The following is a 22,990-nucleotide window of genomic DNA, read 5'->3' on the forward strand; positions in this document are numbered from 1 at the left end:
TATTAATCATTTATACTTTAATAATGATTAAATTCTCTTGCAGAGAGAAAGAAGTCAAGGGAAGAACAGTGTAAGTGTGCAATTCGTAATTCTGCCTAGCTTTCACTCTGGAAAAGTCAGGTGTTAAGGACTGAGGTTTCTGTGACAGTAAGAAAATAGAGGAGGTATCCAACTCTTCACATGTTGGGTAAACACCCCAATCCACAGAGCTTGCTAATCGTCCAAATCGTATTTTAAAGTGAAATTATTATTTAATTTCCCCTTTTAAGTTCTGGAAAACTAAAATATCTCGACAGTCTCAGAACAATGGTCTAAGTGGATGTGATTCTATGCTTTGATAAATCAATGGGTAGGCTGAAACCACAAACTACATGTAGTCTGCTACATTTATGACCTGGATCAAAGTCATCTTGTTCCAGGATTCTTTCCTTGGTTCGAGTGTCCTTTTCTGAGCCTGGTCAACGGTTACTATTCAGTTGCATCACTCGGATTGCTTTGCGTTCGGGGCGGGGCGGGGAGGGAAAAGCCAACACAAACACTGGGTGAGGTTATTTGCTGGTTGCTTCGCGTGTGTTTTGTCTCGCTGGCTAGACTCAGGGAGGATCTCACACTTGTATAGGAATTCACATTTTGTAAGGCCCTCTCCCGCCCACCATCTCTTTGCAGTGTCTCAAAAAACCTACGATGGACTCAACTGTCATCTTCACTTGAAGGTGTAAGGAGAAGGGCGAAGAAAGGTGAATGGAGACCATTTGCCCAGGTGAGCGGCCTTTGCGCCACTATCCCTTTTGGTCGCCGCAACACCTGTGACGTGCATCCTACGACCCCTAGTCCGGAGCGAGATGGGACGCCTCCCTCGCAAGTCCTCCCAGAGCCACACGCTTCTCCACACCTTCCAGAACGGCAGGCAGGCAGGGCTTTCGCCGAGGCGGGGAGGCTAGGAGAGGAACCCCGCTAGTCGGCAGGAGGCGAGGGAGCCGCGCAAAACCCGGTTTCCAACTTCACCGCTCGCCACCAAACGCCCGCTCTCCGCATTCAATTTCGAGTGCCCGGCCAGCCCTCAGCACTGCAGCAAGCCGGGCGACGGCCACGAACCACAGCGGCTCTCACGGCCCACAAACTCAATTCCGGGGCAGAGAGCTTTCTAATAATAACAACAGTGATAAGTGAGCAACGCCCTTCTCGTCACCCCTGTCACCTGGACAGTGAGGGCGCGCCGGGAGCCCCACAGGCAAGGGCTGACAGAAGGCCCAGTTCGTCAATCTAAGGAGGGGAAGCAGGGAAGGGAGGAAGGTTGAGGTCCCTGGGCCAAGAAAGAGGCAGAGAAATTAGCGACTGTCCCACCGTCCCTAGTGCAAAGGTTCTGAATTCCGACCGACCGTTACTCGTGGCGGAACGAAAGCTTCGCGAAACCGCTGGGCGAGCACTTGGGGTTTGAGGACCGCCTACGGCGCGTTCCGTGGGCTCCGCGCCCCTCGCCCGATCTGATTGGACGCCGAGGGGAAGGGGGCGGGAGGCCCCAGGGCAAGGCGCGCGCGCAGGCGGGCCAGGGGTTCCAGCGGAGGCACCCATGGGGCCAAGGGGCGGGAGCAGGCCGCGGGGGCGTCGCGCGTGCGCGCGTTCTGAGGCGGCTGGCTGGGGGCTGCTGGGAGGGCAGGGCAGTTCGAGAAACGGGTGGGTGTGTGCCGGGTGGGCGCGGGCGGGGCCTGGGGTGCGCGTGCGCGTCGGCGCCCGAGCCGCGGGAGGAGGCGGGAGCTGAGGAGGCGGCGGAGGGGGCGGGTCGCGTCCGGCGCCACGTCCGCAGCCGGAGGCCGCTACTGCCGCCGTTGCCGACGGAGTCTTCTGGCTCCGAAGCTTGAGGAGACGCCTCTGGAGCCCGCAATTGCCCGAGGCTGTGCCAGCCGCTCAAGCAACCGCAGCCGTCCTCGGTGCTGCCCGCTTCCTCCGCCCAGACCCGGCTCCAGACGCCGACCCTCGACCCCGGAGGTGTGTAAGCGGGGCTGGGAGGGCGGGGGGCGCCGTCCCGGCTTCCTGTCCTACTCTCTGTCGCCTTCTTCCGTTAGCTGTTCTGCACCTCACCGTCTCGGGCCTGGCTTCCCCGAGCCGAGCCTTTTGGGGGGGACTGAGCGGGAAAGGGGGAGGGGCGGGACGATGTTGGGGGCGGACGGAGATTCGCTGGCGGGGTTATTCTTCTTTCCGACTCCCCGGCTCCCCAGCGGTGGTTTGTGACTGGGGACTTCTTTTGGAAGCCACCGCTTCACTTCTTAGCTCCTTGGGTGTTAGGCTGGGAAAATGTGGGTGGGAGGGCGTCAACAGCCTGGGAGAGGAGAGAGATGCGACAGGGGGGCTGTGTGCTGGGCTTCCCCGCCACACTACCTCCTGACCTGTTGATAAACCACTCTCCTGGGTTCAGGCACACAAGCCTTGGTCCCCAGTGCTCTTCCTGGGTAGAAAGGCTCTACCCTCACGCCTAACCTAAGGCTGAAAGTGTGGAATGGAGAGAGGCGCTGACGGCGCCAGGGGTGATGGGGGACCGCTGGTGCACCCGTTGGTGCCATCATTGCCTCCCAGGTCTAAATAAAAGCCGTGCTTGCTGTGCACACGCAGCTTCGAGACGAGTCCCCAAGCTCCCACTCCCAGTCATATCCCAGCTTGAATAGATCCCCTTTAATGTGTATGTAAGAAGACAGAAATTCTGGAACCTTATGGGAGTGGGGGTGTGCTGGGTGTACAACGTGGAGCGGAGGGAGGAGGTGCTGAGCTTAGTCCTAGTCACGGCTTCTCCAGGGTCATTTTCTGCCTCTCCTGCCACGTCACTCCCTCTGCTAAAGGGAAGAAAAAAAAAAAAAAAAAAAGAGTTGCTAGTGCCTAAAGAGATCAGTGGGGGGAGAAGGGACTGCTGGGAAAGGTTTACAAACACCTAAAGAGGAGAGTTCTTATTTTATTATGTCTTTGTGAACCCTTGTGCTAATTCCAAGTGAAAATACTTTATTTTGCTACCTGTGATTATTTGCTGCCCGTGATGATTTGCTGTAATGTGATTGTTTAACCTTTAGGACATCCATTGGTGTGGGTGCTCTAGGAGCTCCCGGGAATATTGATATCACATCAACAGGTCTGTTTGCATGTATGTGGCCATGCCTGGTTTTTTAAAGAAAAGGAAGTAATCTTTAATAAACCTATATTCACTGTTTTGACTTTTTCCCTCACTTTCATTTCTTCAGTCTGTGTCCTGGCAGATGTGCCAGAAACCAAGTTTAATAAAAATGTGTCCCTATGTGGAGAATATCATTAGAAAAGTTTAAGGTGTGTGTGTGTGTGTGGGTGGGTGTGTGTGTGTTTTACTTAAGGAGAATCTTCACCTGTCTTTGTTTCGGTCATTGAGTATTTGCTGTTTTGCTACTTCCTGAAGCTATCTCCGTGGATTACATAGAAATACCTTCAGAGTAGGGCCTTCACATGCTTGTTCTGGTTGAAACCTCAGTGCCCAACACAGTGTCTGACATGGTAGGGACACAAATACATGTTGAACTAATGAGGTATAATTTCGTGAAGATTACGAGGGTACTGGTTATCTGGCTTGATAGCATATTGTGTAATTCCGCTTTACTGTTTCATTTCAAGACAACGCTTAAAAAGTTGCCATCTTGATACTCTTGGTTGTTACTTGTCACTAAGGGGGGGTCACTTAAAAGTTTTACTGACAGATTACTTTTCTTCCCTGCCAGATTCAACGCATTTCTTGTAGCCTGTTTGCTGTTGATCTAGTGGGCGGGGGCCATGTTTAAAAGCAGCCTGTTCAGGATAGTTGGTTAACCAGAGAAGCCTAAACACAATAAGCTGGTGTTTTAATATACGATGCTTATTGGTATATGTGTGTTAAAGCCCTGTATAAATATATTTTGAAACCCCTTGTAGTTATTTGGCACAGAGGCTAAAAGCAGGGGGTTGGGGATGTGGCAAAGTTCCTATATATAGAATGTGTAGAAGAATTTAGCTAATTCATTTATAGTCTTTTTCTTATAGGGAATTGGCACTTGCTATTTAATAACAAGCTTTTGAAGTGGCTTTGAAGGTAAACTGTTTTGTACTGTATTTTGTAGTTAGGATTTATATAATGTGTTAGTGCTATGTAACTTCCTTTGGCACAGAGAAGGGTGTTCAGCCATGGGCAAATTCGTGTACTGTTTTCAGACTTTTTCACTATTAATGAAAACGTTATGTATAAAATGTCGTAGATATCCACAAACAACCCTGATTCATCTGTTTTCCTTAAAAAAACAAAAAGTTCCTACCGAGGCATTTGTTTACTTATTTCTATTATTGGAAGAAAAATTACCCTCTAGGGAATAGTGTTGTTATTAATCCTTGCTGAATGTATTTGCCAGCTGCTATGTCTATGATACTGTTGTACTGGACAAGAATTGTTTCTCCTTCGCCTAAAATACCTAAGTTAACTACTGATGAATTGCAGTATACAGCAAAGAAGCCTTTCACATTTTACAATTTCTTTTTTTTTTTTTTAATTTTTTTTTTTTAACGTTTATTTATTTTTGAGACAGAGAGAGACAGAGCATGAATGGGGGAGGGTCAGAGAGAGGGAGACACAGAATCTGAAACAGGCTCCAGGCTCTGAGCTGTCAGCACAGAGCCTGACGAGGGGCTCAAACTCATGGACCGTGAGATATGACCTGAGCCGAAGTCAGCCGCTTAACTGACCGAGCCACCCAGGCGCCCCTCACATTTTACAATTTCTTAAAAACATACACTTATAACCAGTTTTAGTTGGTACTCTGAGTTTGTTCAAATGGTAAAATTAATTTATGTCCAGAGAATAAATTCAATTATTTGTCCTGATCAAAAGGCAGTTTTCTGTTTTTATTGTCTTAGAAAAGTACTTTTTACATAGAAAATTATGTGCATTATGAGTTCTTAGAGAGCAGATAATTTTTGGGTTTTGCATGAAACTAAATTGATAAGTCCTGGAAAAACTGGGTAAACTTGTTTAGAGAAGTCCTGTGTGTGCTCAGTCACACCAAAATCTTAGTGCCTAACAGTATGCCTGGCACATAGTAGGGGTCCAAGTATATGTTGAACTAATGACTCAATAAGTTTAGGGCAGATGGTTTGCATAGAATTTCATAATTTTCTTTAAGGGTAATATTTAAATGGTCATTTTTAAAGAAAATGTTTATTTATTTTGAAGGAGAGAGAGGCAGAGAGGGGGGAGAGAGAGAATCCCAATTAGGCTGCACACTGCCAGGACAGGGCTTGATCTCATGAACTGTGAGATCATGACCTGAGCCGAAACCAAGAGTCAGACTCTTAACAGACCCAGGCACCCCACATGGTCGTTTTGACACTTTTCCTGTCAGTTGTTACTTGTCTCCACATGTATACTTTTTAAAAATTTTAATTAAAAAAAATTTTTTTTATTGTTGAGAGAGTGTGTGTGTGCGTGTGCATGCGGGAGGGGGCAGAGAGAGAGGGAGACACAGAATCTGAAGCAGGCTCCAGACTCTGAGCTGTCAGCACAGAGCCCGACTTGGAGCCCGAACTCACAAGCTGTGAGATCATGACCTGAGCCGAAGTCAGACACTTAATGGACTGAGCCACCCAGGCACCCCTAATTTTTTATTTTAGAGAGAGACAGAGGGAGTGGGGTAGAGGGGCAGAGGGGGAGAGGGGGAGAGGAAAAGAATCTTAATCCACACTCTAGTGAGGAGCCTAACCCAGGGATCGATCCCAGGGACCCTGAGATCATGACCTGAGCCAAAATCAAGAGTCGACTGTTCAACTGACTGAGCCACCCAGGTGCCCTATCATGTATATACTTTTAAATTTTACAGGCAGATTTTTACCTTTCCCAGTTTTAACAGATTAGGAGCGTGTTTGTCTTCACAATTCCCAATTTAAGAGAAACAAGTCCCCTGTTCATGATAATGAACAGCATGGTAATACAAAAAATATTTCTCCTTGGTGATAAAGTGGTAGTGTCCGTAAAGAGGTAATATCACTAAAATTTTGGCACATATACGTATGTAGAGGTTGGAAATGATTTATATGAGTAAAAAGTACAGGTGGCATTACGATAGTTAAGGATTTTAACAAAAATACTTTTATAAGGCATTTGGTGCCTTATGACAAAATTAGGAATCTAGAAAATGACAATATTCCAAATACTTGCAGCTTTTACACAATTTTTATCACCCTAAGGGTTCTAGGGGAATTTTAATACTATATACTTGCTATTAACACCAATGGTGTACAAGAAACTTGAACATTGGGGCGCCTGGGTGGCGCAGTCGGTTGGGCGTCCGACTTCAGCCAGGTCACGATCTCGCAGTCCGTGAGTTCGAGCCCCGCGTCAGGCTCTGGGCTGATGGCTCAGAGCCTGGAGCCTGTTTCCGATTCTGTGTCTCCCTCTCTCTCTGCCCCTCCCCCGTTCATGCTCTGTCTCTCTCTGTCCCAAAAATAAATAAATGTTGAAAAAAAAAAAAAATTAAAAAAAAAAAAAAAAAGAAACTTGAACATTAAAAAAATATGTACACAAAATAAAAATCAGTCTCCGTGGCATCTTAGGGTTTCCAAAGCCCTGTAATACCAAGTTCCTCTGTTCTAGGTAGCCAGGCTTCTAGCCTGGCAGGACTCCAAATTTTCTTTTTTATTGTTTATTGATAATCCTGTTTGCAACTATTACTAACAATATTAAATGTAACTGGATATTTCTGTATAATGGTATCTAGAGTCCTATATTTCAAACTCTTCTACCAAAATACATCTAACTTAAGAGCAAAGTAAATTCCTGGGGGAGGTGAGAGTGTGGTGGGCTGAGAAGAGAGAGCTGGTAAACCTGTGAGTATACATCCTGAAGAAGTTCCAAGTAAGAATGAAATTTTTTGATGGGCTCCTGCATGGCTCACGTTCGGGTTGTGATCTCAGGGTTCTGTGAGTTTGAGCCCCGCATGGGGTTCTCTGTTGTCAGGGTGAGCCTGCTTTGGATCCTCTTTCTCCCTCTCTCTGCCCCTCCCCCTGCTCACCCTCACACTCTCTCTCCAAAATAAATAAACATGAAAACAAAAAAAGATTCTTTGTCTCCCTCTGCCCCCTCCCCTGCTTATGCTGTCTCTCTCTTAAAAAAAAAAAAAAAAAAAAAAAGTTTAAATAAAAAAAGAATGAAATTTCTTGAAAGTCCAGTTATCTTAAAAAATTCCCAAGCACTTTTCGATTATCTTTTTAATTAGTGTATGTTTAAAACAAAACAGTATTTTAAATTACAATGTAGTAAAATATATGCATCCTTCTACTGTGGTTCTTAAAACTCCTGGCATACTACTGCCTACTCTTAAATAAGCATTTGAAAAGCACAATTCCAGCTTAACGTGTTCTTTAAAGTTTATTTATTTATTTGAAAAAGACAGAGACAGTGCAAGTTGGGGAGAGGCAGAGGGAGAGAGAGAGAATCCCAAGCAGTCTCCACACTGTCAGCACAGAGCCTCATGTGGTGCTTGAACCCATGAAGCCATGAGATCGTGACCTGAGCCGAAACCAGGAGCTGCATGCTTAACTGACTGAGCCACCTAGGCGTCCCCCTTTTTTTTTTAACCAAAATTTTTACCATATATTGGTATGTATCTTTTCTTGTTATGTTTGAAATTAATATGGATACAAACAATAATTTTATCTCACTTATTCCACAAATACTGTGTGTCAGCTTACAACAAAAACATGTACTAACAAAATGGTAAGAATATAAATAAGATATTCAAATTGCAAGCCAGGGAGAACAGCAATAAGAGTGGAGGTCTTGGGGAGGTGTGAAGTTGGGGGGAAATAGAACAACTGGGTGGGCCACATGAACCTACTCAGCTAAGTTGGGATTTTAACTGTAAGCTTCCTGGAAGCCAAGAAAAGGGAGATATCACATCTTTCTTTGTATCTTTTAAATGGGAAAGTACATAGATCTCAAAGAGAAGAAAATATTCTAAATATGTTGTGGAAACAAAGTTTTTCTGAATACCTCTAAGGAAATTCCTTAAAATTTGTTTTTATGTTTTTTTATTTTGTTTTTGAGAGAGAGAGAGAGAGAGCGCGCGAGGGTGGGGAGAGGGGCAGAGAGAGGGAGACAGAATCTAAAGCAGGCTCCAGGCTCTGAGCCATCAGCGCAGAGCCTGACATGGAGCTTGAACTCATGGACTGCAAGATCATGACCTGAGTCAAAGTCAGACGCCCAACCGACTGAGCCACCCAGGCACCCCCCTCTAAAGAAATTTCTAATGTGGAGCTCTGTATCAGAGCTATCAAGTGATGTAGTAGGTAATTTCTTTACAGTGTGGTATAGTCAGTGTAGTAGCTTGCATTAGGCTCTTTGTCAGGGTTTCCTTACTGAGGACATAACTGAGAATTAAACTCAGTGGTGGCATTTTCTTCAAATCAGCATGTTTTGATTTGAGTATGTTGTTTTTAGATGGTCACCTTGATTTGAGGATAAAAGCCTTAAAAAAACTAGGATAAAAACTAGGTAGATGAACTGCATAATCTTTGAAAATATCCTTTATGAATATAACTGATATCCAGACTTAAAAATATGTACAAAAGCAATGCATGTTTATGGTTGAAAATTAAAACATAGATGTTAAATATACATTTAAAGAAGGGTGATGGTATTTCTTTCTCTCTCTGGCACACACTCTGTGTATGTGTGTATGTTTGTCTCTGTGTATACGTGTGTGTGTGTGTGTGTGTGTATGTTTCTACCCCTTAGTCGCAATCTTTGTCAATATTTTGGTATACTTCCTTTCAGTCTTTTTATGTGTATTTAAAAAATTGGATCATATGATATATGCCTTTTATGTTCTCTAAATGTAACATTAGCATTTCCCCGTAGTATTTGATCTTCATAAACTGTTTTAACGTCTGTATTGTGTGTGTCTCTAGGAAGCTTATAAATTCGTCTCTTGCCTTCCATGAGGCTGTACTCATTTGTACACTTTCAAACGTATTTTGTTTGTTTTTGCTGGCTTCTCTTATACTCACCTCTTAAGTATGAGCAGTCCAAATAAGGTTATCTGTCTCCTTCTCTTTTATCATTTTTTCCCTTGATTGTATCACCGTCCCTCACATTTCTAGCTATCACCCAAAACAGTCTCAGGACCTCAACTCTAACTCAGACTTCATGCTGAGTTTCAGACCCCTTAAATCCAGTTGCCTGCTAAACATGTCCTGTGTATACCCTGAGGCCATCTCAGATCCAGCTGTTCAAAAACAAGGTCATCATACCTATAGTCAATAGTAATGTATTATACACTTAGGTCTTAGAGGGTAGATCTCATGTTAAATGTTCTTACCACAGTAAAATAAGAATTTTTAAAGTCCTTCATCTTTTCTCAGAAGTGGTTTTTTGTCGCCTGTCGTGACCTCATCATCTTTGTCTACTTAGTTGCTCACACTAGAAATCTTACATCCTGTATTTTTCTTTTATCTCTTACTTATACCTAAGGTCTCTATTCTACTTCATACAAAAAATTCAAGTATTTATCTACCATGCATCAGACATTGAAGAAGGCTTGAGGATGGAGCAGTGAACAAAACCAAGCCTTGCTTTCATGGAGCTTACATTCTAATTGTGGGAGACACAAAGTAAACAGATCTCTGTATATCAAGTGACAATAAGAGCAGTGAAGAAAATAGAGCAGGTTTAGGTGAAAATAATAGGGAGAGGAGTAGGAGGGGCTAATCTATTGTAAAGTGGTCTGGGCTGATCTCCAAGAAGGGGATACTTGCATAAAGACCTGAAGGAAGTTAGGAGGCAAGCCAGATACATATCTTGGGGAAAAGCCTTTCAGGAGAGGATGAGCAGGGAAACCCATGTTGCTAGGCTGGTGAGTGAGAGGCAGAATGGTAGGAGATGCTGTCAGAGTGTTAGGTGTCGGGCCTCAACTCTGGATTTTATTCTGAGCAAAACAGGAAGCAGTTGTAGGTGTTCAAGCAGGGTATGGCAGGGCTAGACTGAAGGAAGAGGAAAGGCAGAAGCTCAGAAGCCAGTTAAGATACTTTCTAACAACCCAAGTAAGAGATTATGGTAGTTTAATTGAAAGTGGTAGTAGTAGAGGTGATGAGAAGTGGTTGTATTCTGGACTTATTTAGGCAACAGAATTTACTGATGATTAGATGGGAATGTAAAAAATAGGAAATCAAGGGTGACTCCTAGGTTTTTGCCCAGATATTCATTTATACAGGAAACATTGGCAGAGTTTAAATTGTTACTTCGTCTCACGGGACTACTAAAGTAGCCTTACTGTGTTTAATCTCTCTGACCTTCATCTGTTTGCTTCAGTTAGCTTCTTGAAACACAGATCTGATGGTGTTACCCTGTCATGACTCCTCTTTGCCTACCCATAGGAGGATAAAGTCAGTTTATATTGTATAGATGAACTTGCATAGGTCTTTTATAAAGCTGCCCTAATCTTTTAAATGGCGGTCATTTTCTTTTTTTAATTACAAGATATATGTGGGAAAATTAAGAATTTTTTTAAGGGATTCTATCTTAGCAGGAAAAGGTAAGTCTTTTGGTTGGGGTTTGTGGAACATATACAGAAAGGCAGTTTTGAAATATATGCAATTACTGTCACAACTGTTTTTTAAGTAAGCTTTATACCCAGTATGGGGCTTGAATTCGTGACCCTGAGATCAAGAGTCACATGCTCTACAGGGTGAGCTGGCCAGCTGCCCCCCATCACACCTGTTTCTAAACTCTAGCTAAACATAGGTAGGATGTATGTGTGTATATAATTTCCTCACATTTCTGTACAGGGTCTGGTAGCATCCATTGATTGGTTCAGCCAGGAGATCTGGATTTGTATGTGTATTGTATACAGATACTGGGAACACAGTGATAAACGAGTGAACTGGGAACACAGTGATAAACGAGTCTCTCTTCTTGCAGTTAACAGTTTAGTGGGGAAGAAAGTGGCTCCACAATAGTTTTTCATCAGGAAGGGACACACATATTCTGCCAGGAATTCTGCATGTTTTGTTTTAAATGTGTTAAATAGCATTCTCATCCTAGAGTTAGGGCTTCTATATCTTTCTGTTTATATTTCCTGAACACCAAGGATCTGATGAAGTTATTTGCCTTTTGCCACACAGTTTATGGTCAAGTTGGGATTGAAACTCAGGCTCTCTGATCCCAGTACCTTCAACACTATGCTGTATAATGTCTCATGCTCTTACCATGATGACAAATTAAAGAAACATAAATATGAATGGAAGTCAATTTAACTTTTTGGTTTAAGGGAGTTTTAAAATTAAGGCAAATCAGTCAAGAACTCCTTCTCCCAGTAATGCAGTAGCTGATGTTCTTTCTGTTTTTTTTTTGTCAGAGATTACATGTATCTACTCTTACTTTTTAAATGTTAAGTGTATATGCATACACACTTTAAATATGCTAAATCACTTATGATGTGCTAAATTCACAAACCAGACTAGCATAAGATTAAGTGCTGTTGACCTGAGTCAGAGTTTTCACTAGAGCAACCAAAAGGTATTTAAGCAAACACATGACTTGTGCTGCTGGGCTCTGTGGGGTGCATTGAAATCCCATCTTACACAGGATTTAGGTTTGACAGGCACTGCAGGTTGAATTACATGAGGTTACAATTCGCCTTTGAAAAATCTCATGTCTTACTATCACTACCATCATTTACCATCAACATGTTTTGCTTGGGTTATTGAAATATAGAAGAAAATAAGGATGAATTTTTATCTGATTATCTAGAGCTTAACAGCAGTAGTAATCATAAAGAGAAACTTTCCTGACCTTCCCTTGACCACTTAAAATTAACCACTTTGTTCTGATACGTGCTATAATATGTATGAACCTTGAAAACATTATTTTAAGTCTCCTATCAGGTCTTTCTGCCTCTGTTCTTGCTCCTGTATTGCTTGTTCTCCCCACAACAGCTAGAACTATCTTTTAAAAGTGTAAATCAGAACCCATCACCTCTCTGTTCAATGCCTTTCACGGGCTCTGCATCTCAGAGCTAGAAAGCTAGTCACCACCAAAACTTGTAAGGGCTTATGCGATGCAGACCTCCCTCACTCTTTGACCTCCTCTCCTGCTGCCCTTTGCTGTGACCCCTGCTACACTTTTCTGGCTGTTCCTTCTTGCTGCTTCTGGTAAGCTCCCACCTCAGGACCTTTGCTCTTGCTGTTTTTTATGCCTTGAGGCTTCCTTACCCAAGTATCTTGTATCCTTAACCTCCTTTACAATGTCACCACATTGAGGCCTTGACAGACTGTCCTATTTAAAATATATCCTCCCTCCATCCCTCCTTCTCCACAGCATTTAACCCCATCTGACATAGACAGTATATTCTTTGTTTATTGCCTTTCCCTACTAGATGATATGGGATGTTCATGATGGCAGAGATTTTTTGGTTTGTATTGATCAATGCTATATATCCTGTGCACCTAAAACATTACCTGGCCTATAGTAAGTGGTCAATCAGTATTTGTTAATTGATCAGTATATTTAGTACATTGTTAGTTTTCATGATATCTATTCCAGCTTCGTTGAGATACAGTTGACATTCAGCATTGTGTTAGTTTAAGGTTTACAGTGTGGTGGTTTGATATACATGTATATGAAATGCTTCCTATAGTAAGGTTAGTTAACACATCTTTTACCTCACATAATTACCTTTTAGTTGTTATGGTGCAAACATTTTAAGGTATAGAATTTTATCAACTTACAAATATACAATATAGTATTAACTATAGTCACTATGCTGTACATTAGATCCCCAAAACTTAATCCTCCTGTAACTGGAAGTTTGTACCTTTTGACCAACATCTCATTTCCCCCACCTCCTCACTCCCTAGCCCCTAGCAACCACCAGCCTCCTGTTTCTATGAGCTCAGCTTTTTGAGATTCCACATATGAGATCATACAGTATTTGCCTTTCTCTGCCTGAATTATTTCACTTAGCATAATGCCCTCAGGTTTCATCTGTGTTATCACAAATGGCAGGATTTCCCCAATATACTTTTACATTTCTGTTGTAAATGTACAGATATAATAATTTAGGCTCCATGATTTTATGACTAGGAAACAGTTGACTGCTGGGATCACAACCGTCATTTTCTGGCCAATCAAAACCGTCATTATAGACCAATTTTGACTTGTTTTATTCTTTACTTAGTCAAGTGAATATAAAAGCAAATATTTTAAGATAGTAAAGGAAATTGGGAAAAAATTTTAACTGTGTTTTCTTCATCCCAATACAGTTTATTTTATTTCTTAGGTTCCTTTACTACTTGTATTAGGAAGTAATCACATATATATTTTTTTCATGGGTTTTGAGTTATTTTGCTACCTGTGTTTGTAAGAGTTCTAAAAACAACAATAAAAAAGTAATAAAAATCCATCTCTTAGTGATTCTGATTGGTGGTATCTTTACAGGAGAAGGATGTGATTTTTAGAAAATTTTCAGAAGGAACATGTTTTTTAGTCACAGTATAGATTTTCCTTAAGTCTGTCGTGAAATAAATTACAATTAACCAATACTTCCTACTTGTTGTAGGAAGAAGCACTTAAAATTTTTGGGTGTTAACTCCCAGCTTCCAACTTTCTTTCAGTAACAGCAGTAACAATGTAGGAAAGCTTTTGCCATGCCTGTTACTCTTTGGTTGGTGTTTGAGATAAGATGTTGATTGTCCAGTAGTGTAATAAAAGTATTTCTTTAACACCACAAAGTAGGAGAGAAATAAGATGAAGTAGCCTTGTGACAGTGTTTTGAAATGTTGTTAATAAAGTTACGTCTTAATTGAGCATGTGGTAAGAAGTAGTCTCATGTGTTGAGGTTACAATGAAATGTATATATGTTTTTTAGGAGATCATGAATCAGGCAGATAAAAATCAAGAAATCCCATCATACCTTAGTGATGAACCACCAGAAGGTAAGTATGCATCTGACACACTAAGCATGTGAATTAAACTGAATTAAAGTTCTGATTGTTTTTATTAAGTTTATTCATTTTTTTAAAGTTTATTTATTTTGAGAGTGTGCTCATGCACAATTGGGGGAGGGGCGGGGGGAGGGAGAGAGAAAGAGAGAGAGAGAGAGAGAGAGAGAGAAAGAGAAAGAGAATCCCAAGAAGGCTCTGTGCTGTCAGCACAGAGCCCAACGCAGGGCTCGATCCCATGAACCACAAGATAGTGACCTGAGCCGAAATCAAGAATCAGTCATTCAACTGACCTGAGTCACCCAGGTGCCCGTTTTTATCAAATTTAAAGTAACAATCTGTTTACCTTGTCAATAAATATGTTCCAAAAATAATTGATGATAAATATTTTTAGCCTCTAAGAAGAAAGCACAGATATTGGTGAATTGGGGACACAATGCAACTATTTTATTACATAAGATCTATTCTTTTGTTACTCTTTTATAAAGACCATTTCACAGGTTAGGGTATCTTTTCATTTGTAGAGAATGGGTACGGGCTGCAGAGGAAGAATGGACTGTGTTTAGTTTTCATGTCATGCATACAAAAACTCAATTCAAGAGGCACTTGAGATTTGTTGTTAAGCTATTATTTATAATTGGTAGCTCTCTCTTCCTATATTAATACATGGGCTTAGGGTAATTTAAATCGTCTTTTAGTTTGAAAATTGTGACATCATGGATCATTTTCTTACACTTCAAAAGTCCTTGGAAACACTAACTGCATACCTGAATGTCTTTACTGTATACAGAAAATGCCTATAGTCATTTTCTGTTTGTGGTTTTGGTGTAGAATATATAAGCCAAATAGCAATCTCCTTGGATAGCTGCATTTGTACAGGACAGTCAATAGGTACGATAGAGAATCAAAGTGAAGACTAAGAGATGAAAGGCTGGTAGACCAGACTGGAGTAGCAGACAGACTCAATATCACCAGGAAGAGGGTAGAGCTGGAAGTTGTGACTCTAGGTATGTATTTTCTTCCCAGTTCTGTTGCCCACTGTCCACAATTTTCTTCCTATATTTCTTATGTTGGTAGACAAAAATGAAATTGTTAGGAAAACACAATGAAAAGTTTATACATAGGCCTAAAAGAAGATGGAGGTAACTAGCTGATGAGTTTTAGTTTGGTGGAGGAATAGCCTGGAAAATTATTAGTTCAGCTATTTTCCTTGACTAGTCATATCTAAAAAAATTTTTTTAATGTTTTATTTATTTTTGAGAGAGACAGAGACAGAATGTGAGTGGGTTAGGGGCAGAGAGAGAGGAAGACACAGAATCCAAAGCAGGCTCCAGGCTCCGAGCTGTCAGCACAGAGCCCGATGCCGGGCTTGACCTCACAAGCTGTGAGATCATGACCTGAGCCGAAGTCAGACACTCAACCAACTGAGCCACCCAGGCGCCCCATCCTTGACTTATTTTTTAGGTCTAGAACCTAGAGTTCTGAAAATAAAAGAGCTTAATGAGAAAGTTAATAAGGACTTTGTAGGGATAAAGTCAGAAAAGAGATAAAGACTATTCAGGAGCATAATTGTCAAGGAACACAAAGTGCTTTAGTAATGTCTCTATTATATGGCAACCTGCTAAACTAAGGTAGTCTGCAGAGCAGATAATCTATATGGTGGTAATTAAGAGCACACTGTAATTAAAGAGATCAACAGCATTAATATTTATTTGCCTTGACTAAGAAATATTGTCTTCATTAAAGGCGTGTGCATCAAATTTGGCATAGCAGGATACTAATGAGGGTATTCAGCATGAGGCACTTAACCTGTTTTATCCTCAGATCAAGATTTTCCCCTTTTCCTAGTGTTAGTGACTTTGATTACAAAAGAATTACCAATTATGTAACCCTTTTATCATAACTTTATATAATTAATGTATTCAAATGCTTTTCCATATCTTGTCTTTTATTTCAGCTATTTAAAGATTTTATTACCTATACTTATCAATCAAATAGCTTCAATTAAAAATTTGGTTTTTATAAATATAGCCATTGTTCTATAGTTATGAGCTATTTTGACGAGTCAGTGAGATTTTCATACTTGTGACATGATGTCAAACCTCTAAACAATGGGAAGAAAATCTATATCAAGGTAAATTAGTGCTGTATTAAAAAAGCTTAATTTTCAGAGTATATTCTCCATTAAATATTATCAGTTTCCCAATGTTATCTTCTGTCATAACCACATTCTGCTAGGAGTTCGTAGCTTTGGTGGTCTTAGTTGGATCTGTGTACCCAAAGAATTGAGTTTTCTTTGTGTGATTTGTACCTTTTCAGTGATTAAAGCCTGAACTGTTTAGTTAGCAAGTATTTTTCCATTAAGTTTAGAAAAATGTAAACACCATTGTTTATGTGTTGTTGCTGCCTGAATCATTCATTCGATTGCAAAGTAGAAAGGACTTGTGTCTGTTTGAGGCTGGCACAAGCAAATTTTTATGAAATTTGATGCCTGAGTTTGAGGTTACATGCCAATTTGAATGACTCTATCAAAACAAACCAGAGAAAAAACTTATGGCTTAAAAAAAATCTGAATTTTTCATATTGATATTACCTTTTCTGGGAGTATTTGAAGAGTTTTTACAGACTAGATGCTCAAATCACATACTCTGTCCTTTAAGAATTATTGAGGCAATGAAAGTATTAAACATAGCTGTAGTTTCTCAACACTATGAAAATCATTTTAGGTGGGTAACATGATTTTAAGCAGTAAATAAATTTCCTAATTTTACATAGCATTACTCTTTAAATACGTTATTAAGAGCATATAGAGCAGACACCCACATATATTTAAATTACTGGTTCTTAAATTTTTTGGTTTCAGGATGCTTTTACACTTTTAAAAATTGAGGACCCTCAAAAGCTTGTGTCTTTGTTGATATTTGCCATATAAATAATAAAACTGACAAATTAATTAATTCATTAAAAAACTCCAGTAGGCCCATTACATATTAACATGATTAACATAGTTTTTGAAAAGCAGCTATTTTCCAAAACAGAAAAAAATTGTGAACAGGGTGACATTGTTTTTAAATTTTTGCAAATCTCTTTAATGTTGGGGTTAATAGAAGACAACTAGATTCTCATAGCTGCTTCAGTGTTTAGTCTCTGATGTTACTGCAGATCATTTAGATTCTGGAAAATTCTGTAGACTTGTGAAAAAATGTGAAAGAATAAAAGTGAAAAGATAAATGACATGCTAGTATTATGAAAATAATTTTTACCCTGCGCAGAGCCCCTGAAATGGTCTTGTGGAGACCCAGGGGGTCTCAGATCATACCTTGAGAACCATTGCTTTAAATGAAGAAGGTTTTTTCAGTAATGATTGAATTCTGTCAAGGAAATGAAGACTAAATACATTTATCTTATTTTTTCATGCTCCTTTTAGGATAGAAAGATTTTTATTAACAGCAACAAAACTAAATCAAGGAAACATTTAGATTTTGATTCTATTTTATGAAAGTTGTCTAGTCTCTACAGCATTTTTTTTCAGAGATACCACGGCTTAGCACTGGACCAAGATGTTTTAAAAACATGTCCAACTATGGTCTTGAGGGAAGAGCTCTTCAGTGTCTTGATCAGATTTGTATTTATGTGTGGTTTATCAAAACAACCTCCTGATAGGAAGTCTTAGGATACTTATTGATTTGTACTGCTCTTATAAAGACTTCTATTTGACTATCTTCACAATATTTTCTCTCATTAGGTTCAATGAAAGATCACCCACAGCAGCAACCAGGCATGTTGTCCCGTGTGACTGGGGGTATCTTCAGTGTTACAAAGGGAGCCGTTGGTGCCACCATTGGTGGTGTGGCTTGGATTGGTGGGAAGAGTCTGGAGGTGACCAAAACAGCTGTTACAACTGTGCCTTCCATGGGAATAGGGCTGGTGAAAGGGGGCGTGTCTGCTGTGGCTGGAGGTGTTACAGCTGTTGGGTCTGCTGTTGTAAACAAAGTGCCCTTAACAGGAAAGAAGAAAGACAAATCTGACTAAACTATGGAGATACACTTGCTCTCCACAGCATTATGATGCCAGTGGCATTGAATTGCTAAATTATGGACTACAACCAAGTCACCTGTTTGGACGTTTATCTTCTAAACTGCTGTGTTGAAAGTATTGATGACTGGCTTTTGTCTAAAAAGAAGAGACCAATACTAGCACAGTGTATGAAGGTTTCTCATACTTAAATTCCAGCTTTTTATCTGGTAAAATGTTACACTTATTCAGTTGTAACTGAAGATATGGTATATTTGAATATTTACTATAAGTCTTTCAGTTTAACTAAAAAATGTGAAAGTTGAATTTAGTTGATGATCTTTATAGTTCCATATGTATAATGTGCCAGGTAACTCATTTGCCCCTTAAGAAGGGAACCTTGAACTACATAAACTGTACCTTTGATGTGCCTAATAGTTTCAGATGTCTTAGTTTTTTTTATAACCATAGTTGATTAGGCCAAGAGGCATTCTTTTCTTATTTAAGCTGGTAAAAGCAGGAATTAGAGAAATTCAGGAGAAGAGAAAAATGGTTTTATGATACTGGGTGTTAACCATCTTTTGTTAGATATGCATTACATTAATCATTGATGCCTTATAAAAGAAAACATCTTTTATAATACCCTAAATATGTGCAGTTCTTAGAACTATATATGGATTCTTTTAAAAGTTGTTTGTGAAATTAGTTTTCCCTCTTAAGAATCTCAGGAGTAGTGGGGTAAAGGCATTTCTTGCTCTCAGCAGATAAGATAGTGCTTGGTAACTTTTTGTTAACTGTCAGTATAGTTAACAGCCAAACTGTATGCTTCATTCTGGTTTCATGCTCCATCTTTAATACACCTCACAGTGCCTAAGGAACATTTCTTTGCTGGTCATAAGCTATCTTGGAAGAGTTTCATATTAAGGAGGAACAAATAATTTTAAGTTCTTAAGAATCACCTGACACATCCAAGATACAAAAAGAATTCTTCACACCAGTTTTGTCTGTAGGGTGGCTTAAAATGCTAGTGCCCCCTTCTAAAAACACAGTATAAGCAGCCACAAATATGCAGGGGCTGACTTTTCAATTGAATGAAATGGGCTTCACTGATTAGTTTTGAATGTAAAATATATTTAAGTGCTTTCAATGGTTTATAGGATTTTAAAATGTTATCTTACAGTCCTTTGAAGAAGTCATAGATTTTGTACCATTTCCAAGTCAACTTCAGGCAGGGAATTGAAGTTTTTGATGATGGATGATAAGTGTGTCATGTCTTCTTAATATGTCTCATCATGTCTCACTCATTCTTAAAGAATATCACTTAGCTGGAATTCATCTTTTTATTTCATATTCAGTTTCTAAAAAAATTTAAAAGTGCACATATACTTGGCATTCCTCTTAGCTAAGGGTTATAATACAAGCCTGAAAAAAATCTTAGTTTTGTTTATACTTCAGTCTGGAAATTTCCTCCATTTTGCCGACTTCTGTGTAATGTGTGAGGGAGGAAAGGAGGTGATGCTCTGGAGTAAGTAAGTCAGAATACATCCTTGAGAACTTAGATCACTCCAACACCTACAGCTTAAATGTTTGTTTCTAAGCCACTGAGAGTTTTACCTTAATAATGTGGACAACAAATGGCTAAGAACATAACTTTTAAAAGCTTTTATAAAGGCCGGTAGGTATCTTCCGCAAACCTACAAAGGTTCTTGAACCTACCATTATATACAAAACTGGAAAGTTGTTGAGTTCATCAGAAATTAAATGGTCTTTGTTTCATGCACCATGATTTAAGGTATATTTGTTTGTATATCTGGTCAAATGTGATAATCAGAAAAGAGATTTTTAAAAGAAACTCCAAAGTTAATAGGTGAACACTAAACAGTGATCTAAATAATGGTATTGGAGAACTTGTTTCCTGCTATTTGAAAGAAATTATTACTTCATTGCTAGTTTATATTTCTAATTTATCTTCTATAGTCATAGGCTCTGCTGTGCTTTTGTACCTGAATTTCTAAATATAGACTTTAGTTTACTGTGTGCTTGCATATTTATTTTCAACTTTGTCTTTAAAATTGCTTGAGGAAAAATGGTTGTAATTTCTGCTACAGAAGAGCCACCTGGTACATTTTCCCTCATCAAGTTTGTTTTAAACTCTGAAGTATAATTTGATTCAGGAGAGGCTTTTGCAAGGACAGCAGAGAACTGTACAAATGAGCAGCTAGTCATAGAGGCTCTTGTTGAAATGAACTTGCCATTTGATGGTATATGTACAGCTGTACACTTGAGTCTTTTCCAGTTTATTTTCATAGACTAGCAGTTTGACCTGCGAAGCAGTACTGGTTCACTTCAAGCAGCGAAGGTTGACATAGTCACCTGGAGGCACCTGTTATTCAGTTTCTCTTTTGAGTGGGTATTTGGCACAATGAGGATAAATTTGTGTGACCCACTTGAATGCCTGATCTAATAATGTTGACATCATGAATCCTGTACTTAGTGAAATGTCAGATGAAGGTAACTGGTGATTGAATAAAATTTTGTTTGTATTGAAGGAATGGGAAAGAATACATAAATCTGTTAATAAAGCACCATGATCTGCAAAAGACAAAATGTTTCATAAAGATCTGAGGAAATAAAGGAATTTAAAGGAAAAACAGGGCAGTCTTAAAATTTTTAGTTACATGGCAGAAAGTACTGTAGCCTGTTTTTAATGTTTGATACTAATGCACAAACATGACAAAACGTCTCTGTGTGTTTTGATACTAATACAATGAAATACAAATGTCTCTTAGATGACTGTGTTGAAGACTAAAAATTCAGATTTCTAGGTGTGACCCCAACTTTCTGAGTCTCTGCAGCGTGGGGCCTGGGACTGCAGTTGAACGGCCTCTACATGGGATCCCTGTGCTCTCTACAATTTGGGACCTGATCTAGAAGTAGGGAGCACTTCACTCTGTCCTAAGTAACTGTGGAACCAACTTAGACCCCTCCCTGGACAGAAGAGACTCAGAGAGTTGGGAACCAGTTAGAGGAAGGTAGAAAATTGATTACTGGGTATCTACTTATGACCCGGTGCTGGCCATACATTCTCAGATTTAATCAGTATGGGAGAAGTAGCTCTTATTTACAAATATGAAACAGGCTTTCAGTGTTGGTTGAAATTTCCCATTATCACTTTTGAATTCATGTTAAGTCACCATTTCTCTAGCTTATGTCCAGAAACAGAAATGGGGCTACTCAGTAACTAGTCCTTCACTCTGCTGTTGGCATTCAGTGCTGACTATAGACACTTGATTTACCAGGCTAACTTGAGTTCCCTAGGAGTCTTATAATCCTATTTATTTTGGCAGCTAATTACATTTTGTCACAGAAGTGAATTTAGTGTAATTATAAACCGTTCAAAGTAAAGAATTTTGTTAGTAGAACCTTTTTTCACAGAAGTAAAACTTGACTCTAGTGTCTATGTAAGGATGTCTCTCCTTGCTATATGGTTGATTTTGAATATTTTAAATTTTATTCATAGGAAGAGCTGAATAAGAATGCAATTATGGAAAAAGGCAGAAAGGTCCAAGGGCTAAAACTAATCGAACAGGATTTGGTCTAAGGGAAAATAAAGTCTGTGTACTGCAGGTTTTGCCGTGAATATGGATTTCTAAAAAAATTAATCTTGTCAGGGGCGCCTGCGTGCCTCAGTTGGTTGAGCGTTGACTCTGGACTTTGGCTTAGGTCATGATCCCGTGGTCATGGGATTGAGCCCAACGTCAGGCTCCTTGCAGAGCGTGGAGCCTGCTGAAGATTCTCTCTCTGCCCGTCTCCTGCTCTCTCAAAGTTATTTAAAAAAATTAATCTTGTCAAGTCAGAGTAAGCTACAAATATATTTTTGTAACTGTAACTGCCTCTGGTTTTCTATGCCTGGATCCGAACACCTAAATTTTGCTGATGTACTGACTAGGCTTTTTTAAAATTAATGGCCACTGAACTCTGCCAAACTTTCTCACAGACCTTCTTGTATGTTCATTTTCTTACTCCTCAAAATAACCATTTCGCACCTTGTCTTCCAGCCCTTCTGCAGTACTTCCCACCGGTTCTACTGCCCTCTGTAAAAAAGAGGCAACCTGACAGCACCTCTCCTCTCACACTACCCCCTCCATCAACCTGCCTACATCTGTTCCCATGTGGACCAGGACTATGATCTCTGCTCAGATCCACTCACTCCACTTTCACTTCCTGAAGGATATTAATCCTGCAGCTTTTCCATCTCTCCTCCATCTCTCTCCTGGGTCATATCCATCAGCACGTTCTGGTATTTGGTTTCTTGAAAGAAAATTATGCCTCATCTTACAACTTCCATTTTCCTGCTTCCTTTTGCAGCAGCATTTGTTGGAAAACTTCATATAGTCCCTGCCTCTTACTCCTTTCCTATTCCCTCAACCCACTCTGGTTGCCTTCCTTTCTCAATGCACCAGTCACTCTTGTTAGGGCCAACCAGTGATTTCCGTTTTTGCCAAATCCATGGCCACTTAAAATCTGTATCTTGGTTAACCGCTCCATGGCACTCGGTATTATTAACCTTGCCCTCTGTCCTTGGCAGACTTCTTTGTGCCATTCCAGGCACAGCCAGCCGGTACTATAAATCTGTATCTCTGGGCAACCTCATTTAGAGTTGTAGCTTTAAATACCATAGATACTCAAATGACCCCAGAGTATTTATCTCTGGTCCTGACTTCTCACAGTTCCAACTGCCATTTGCCTGTTTGACATCTCAGATATCTAGTAGGTATCTCAAAATACAATAGAACTACTAAGGCAACCATATAATATAAAATCAAAACTAGGACACTTTTGAGAATAAAAGATAAAGCTTACCATTGATAATTATGTCAGGACAAGAACCAAACTAAACTCTTTCCAATGGTTTCCCATCACTCTTAGTGAGATCCTGTTCCTTAGATGGCATTGCAATGCTCTTCTTATCTGGCACTCAATCCTGGCGGGGCTATTACTGGCTGCCATT

General features: G+C 40.1%; 1 protein-coding gene across 2 annotated transcripts; it reads left to right on the plus strand.

Annotated features, from left to right (window-relative positions):
* The first annotated feature begins 634 nt into the window (after positions 1 to 634).
* TMEM263 (transmembrane protein 263) lies at positions 635 to 20,527 on the plus strand. 2 transcript variants are annotated; one of them, XM_060656537.3, is made up of 3 exons: positions 635 to 760; positions 13,893 to 13,959; positions 17,711 to 20,527. In XM_060656537.3, the coding sequence occupies exons 2-3, from the start codon at positions 13,899 to 13,901 to the stop codon at positions 17,995 to 17,997; spliced, it is 348 nt and encodes a 115-aa protein (XP_060512520.1). In that variant the 5' UTR covers positions 635 to 760; positions 13,893 to 13,898; the 3' UTR covers positions 17,998 to 20,527. The 2 variants fall into 2 exon arrangements, with proteins under 2 accessions (XP_060512520.1, XP_060512521.1); XM_060656538.3 differs by lacking the exon at positions 635 to 760 and adding an exon at positions 1,690 to 1,986.
* Positions 20,528 to 22,990: the final 2,463 nt, after the last annotated feature.

The sequence above is a fragment of the Panthera onca genome, chromosome B4 (genome assembly GCF_046562875.1).
Source record: "Panthera onca isolate mPanOnc1 chromosome B4, mPanOnc1 haplotype 2, whole genome shotgun sequence".
NCBI classification, from domain to species: Eukaryota; Metazoa; Chordata; class Mammalia; order Carnivora; family Felidae; genus Panthera; species Panthera onca.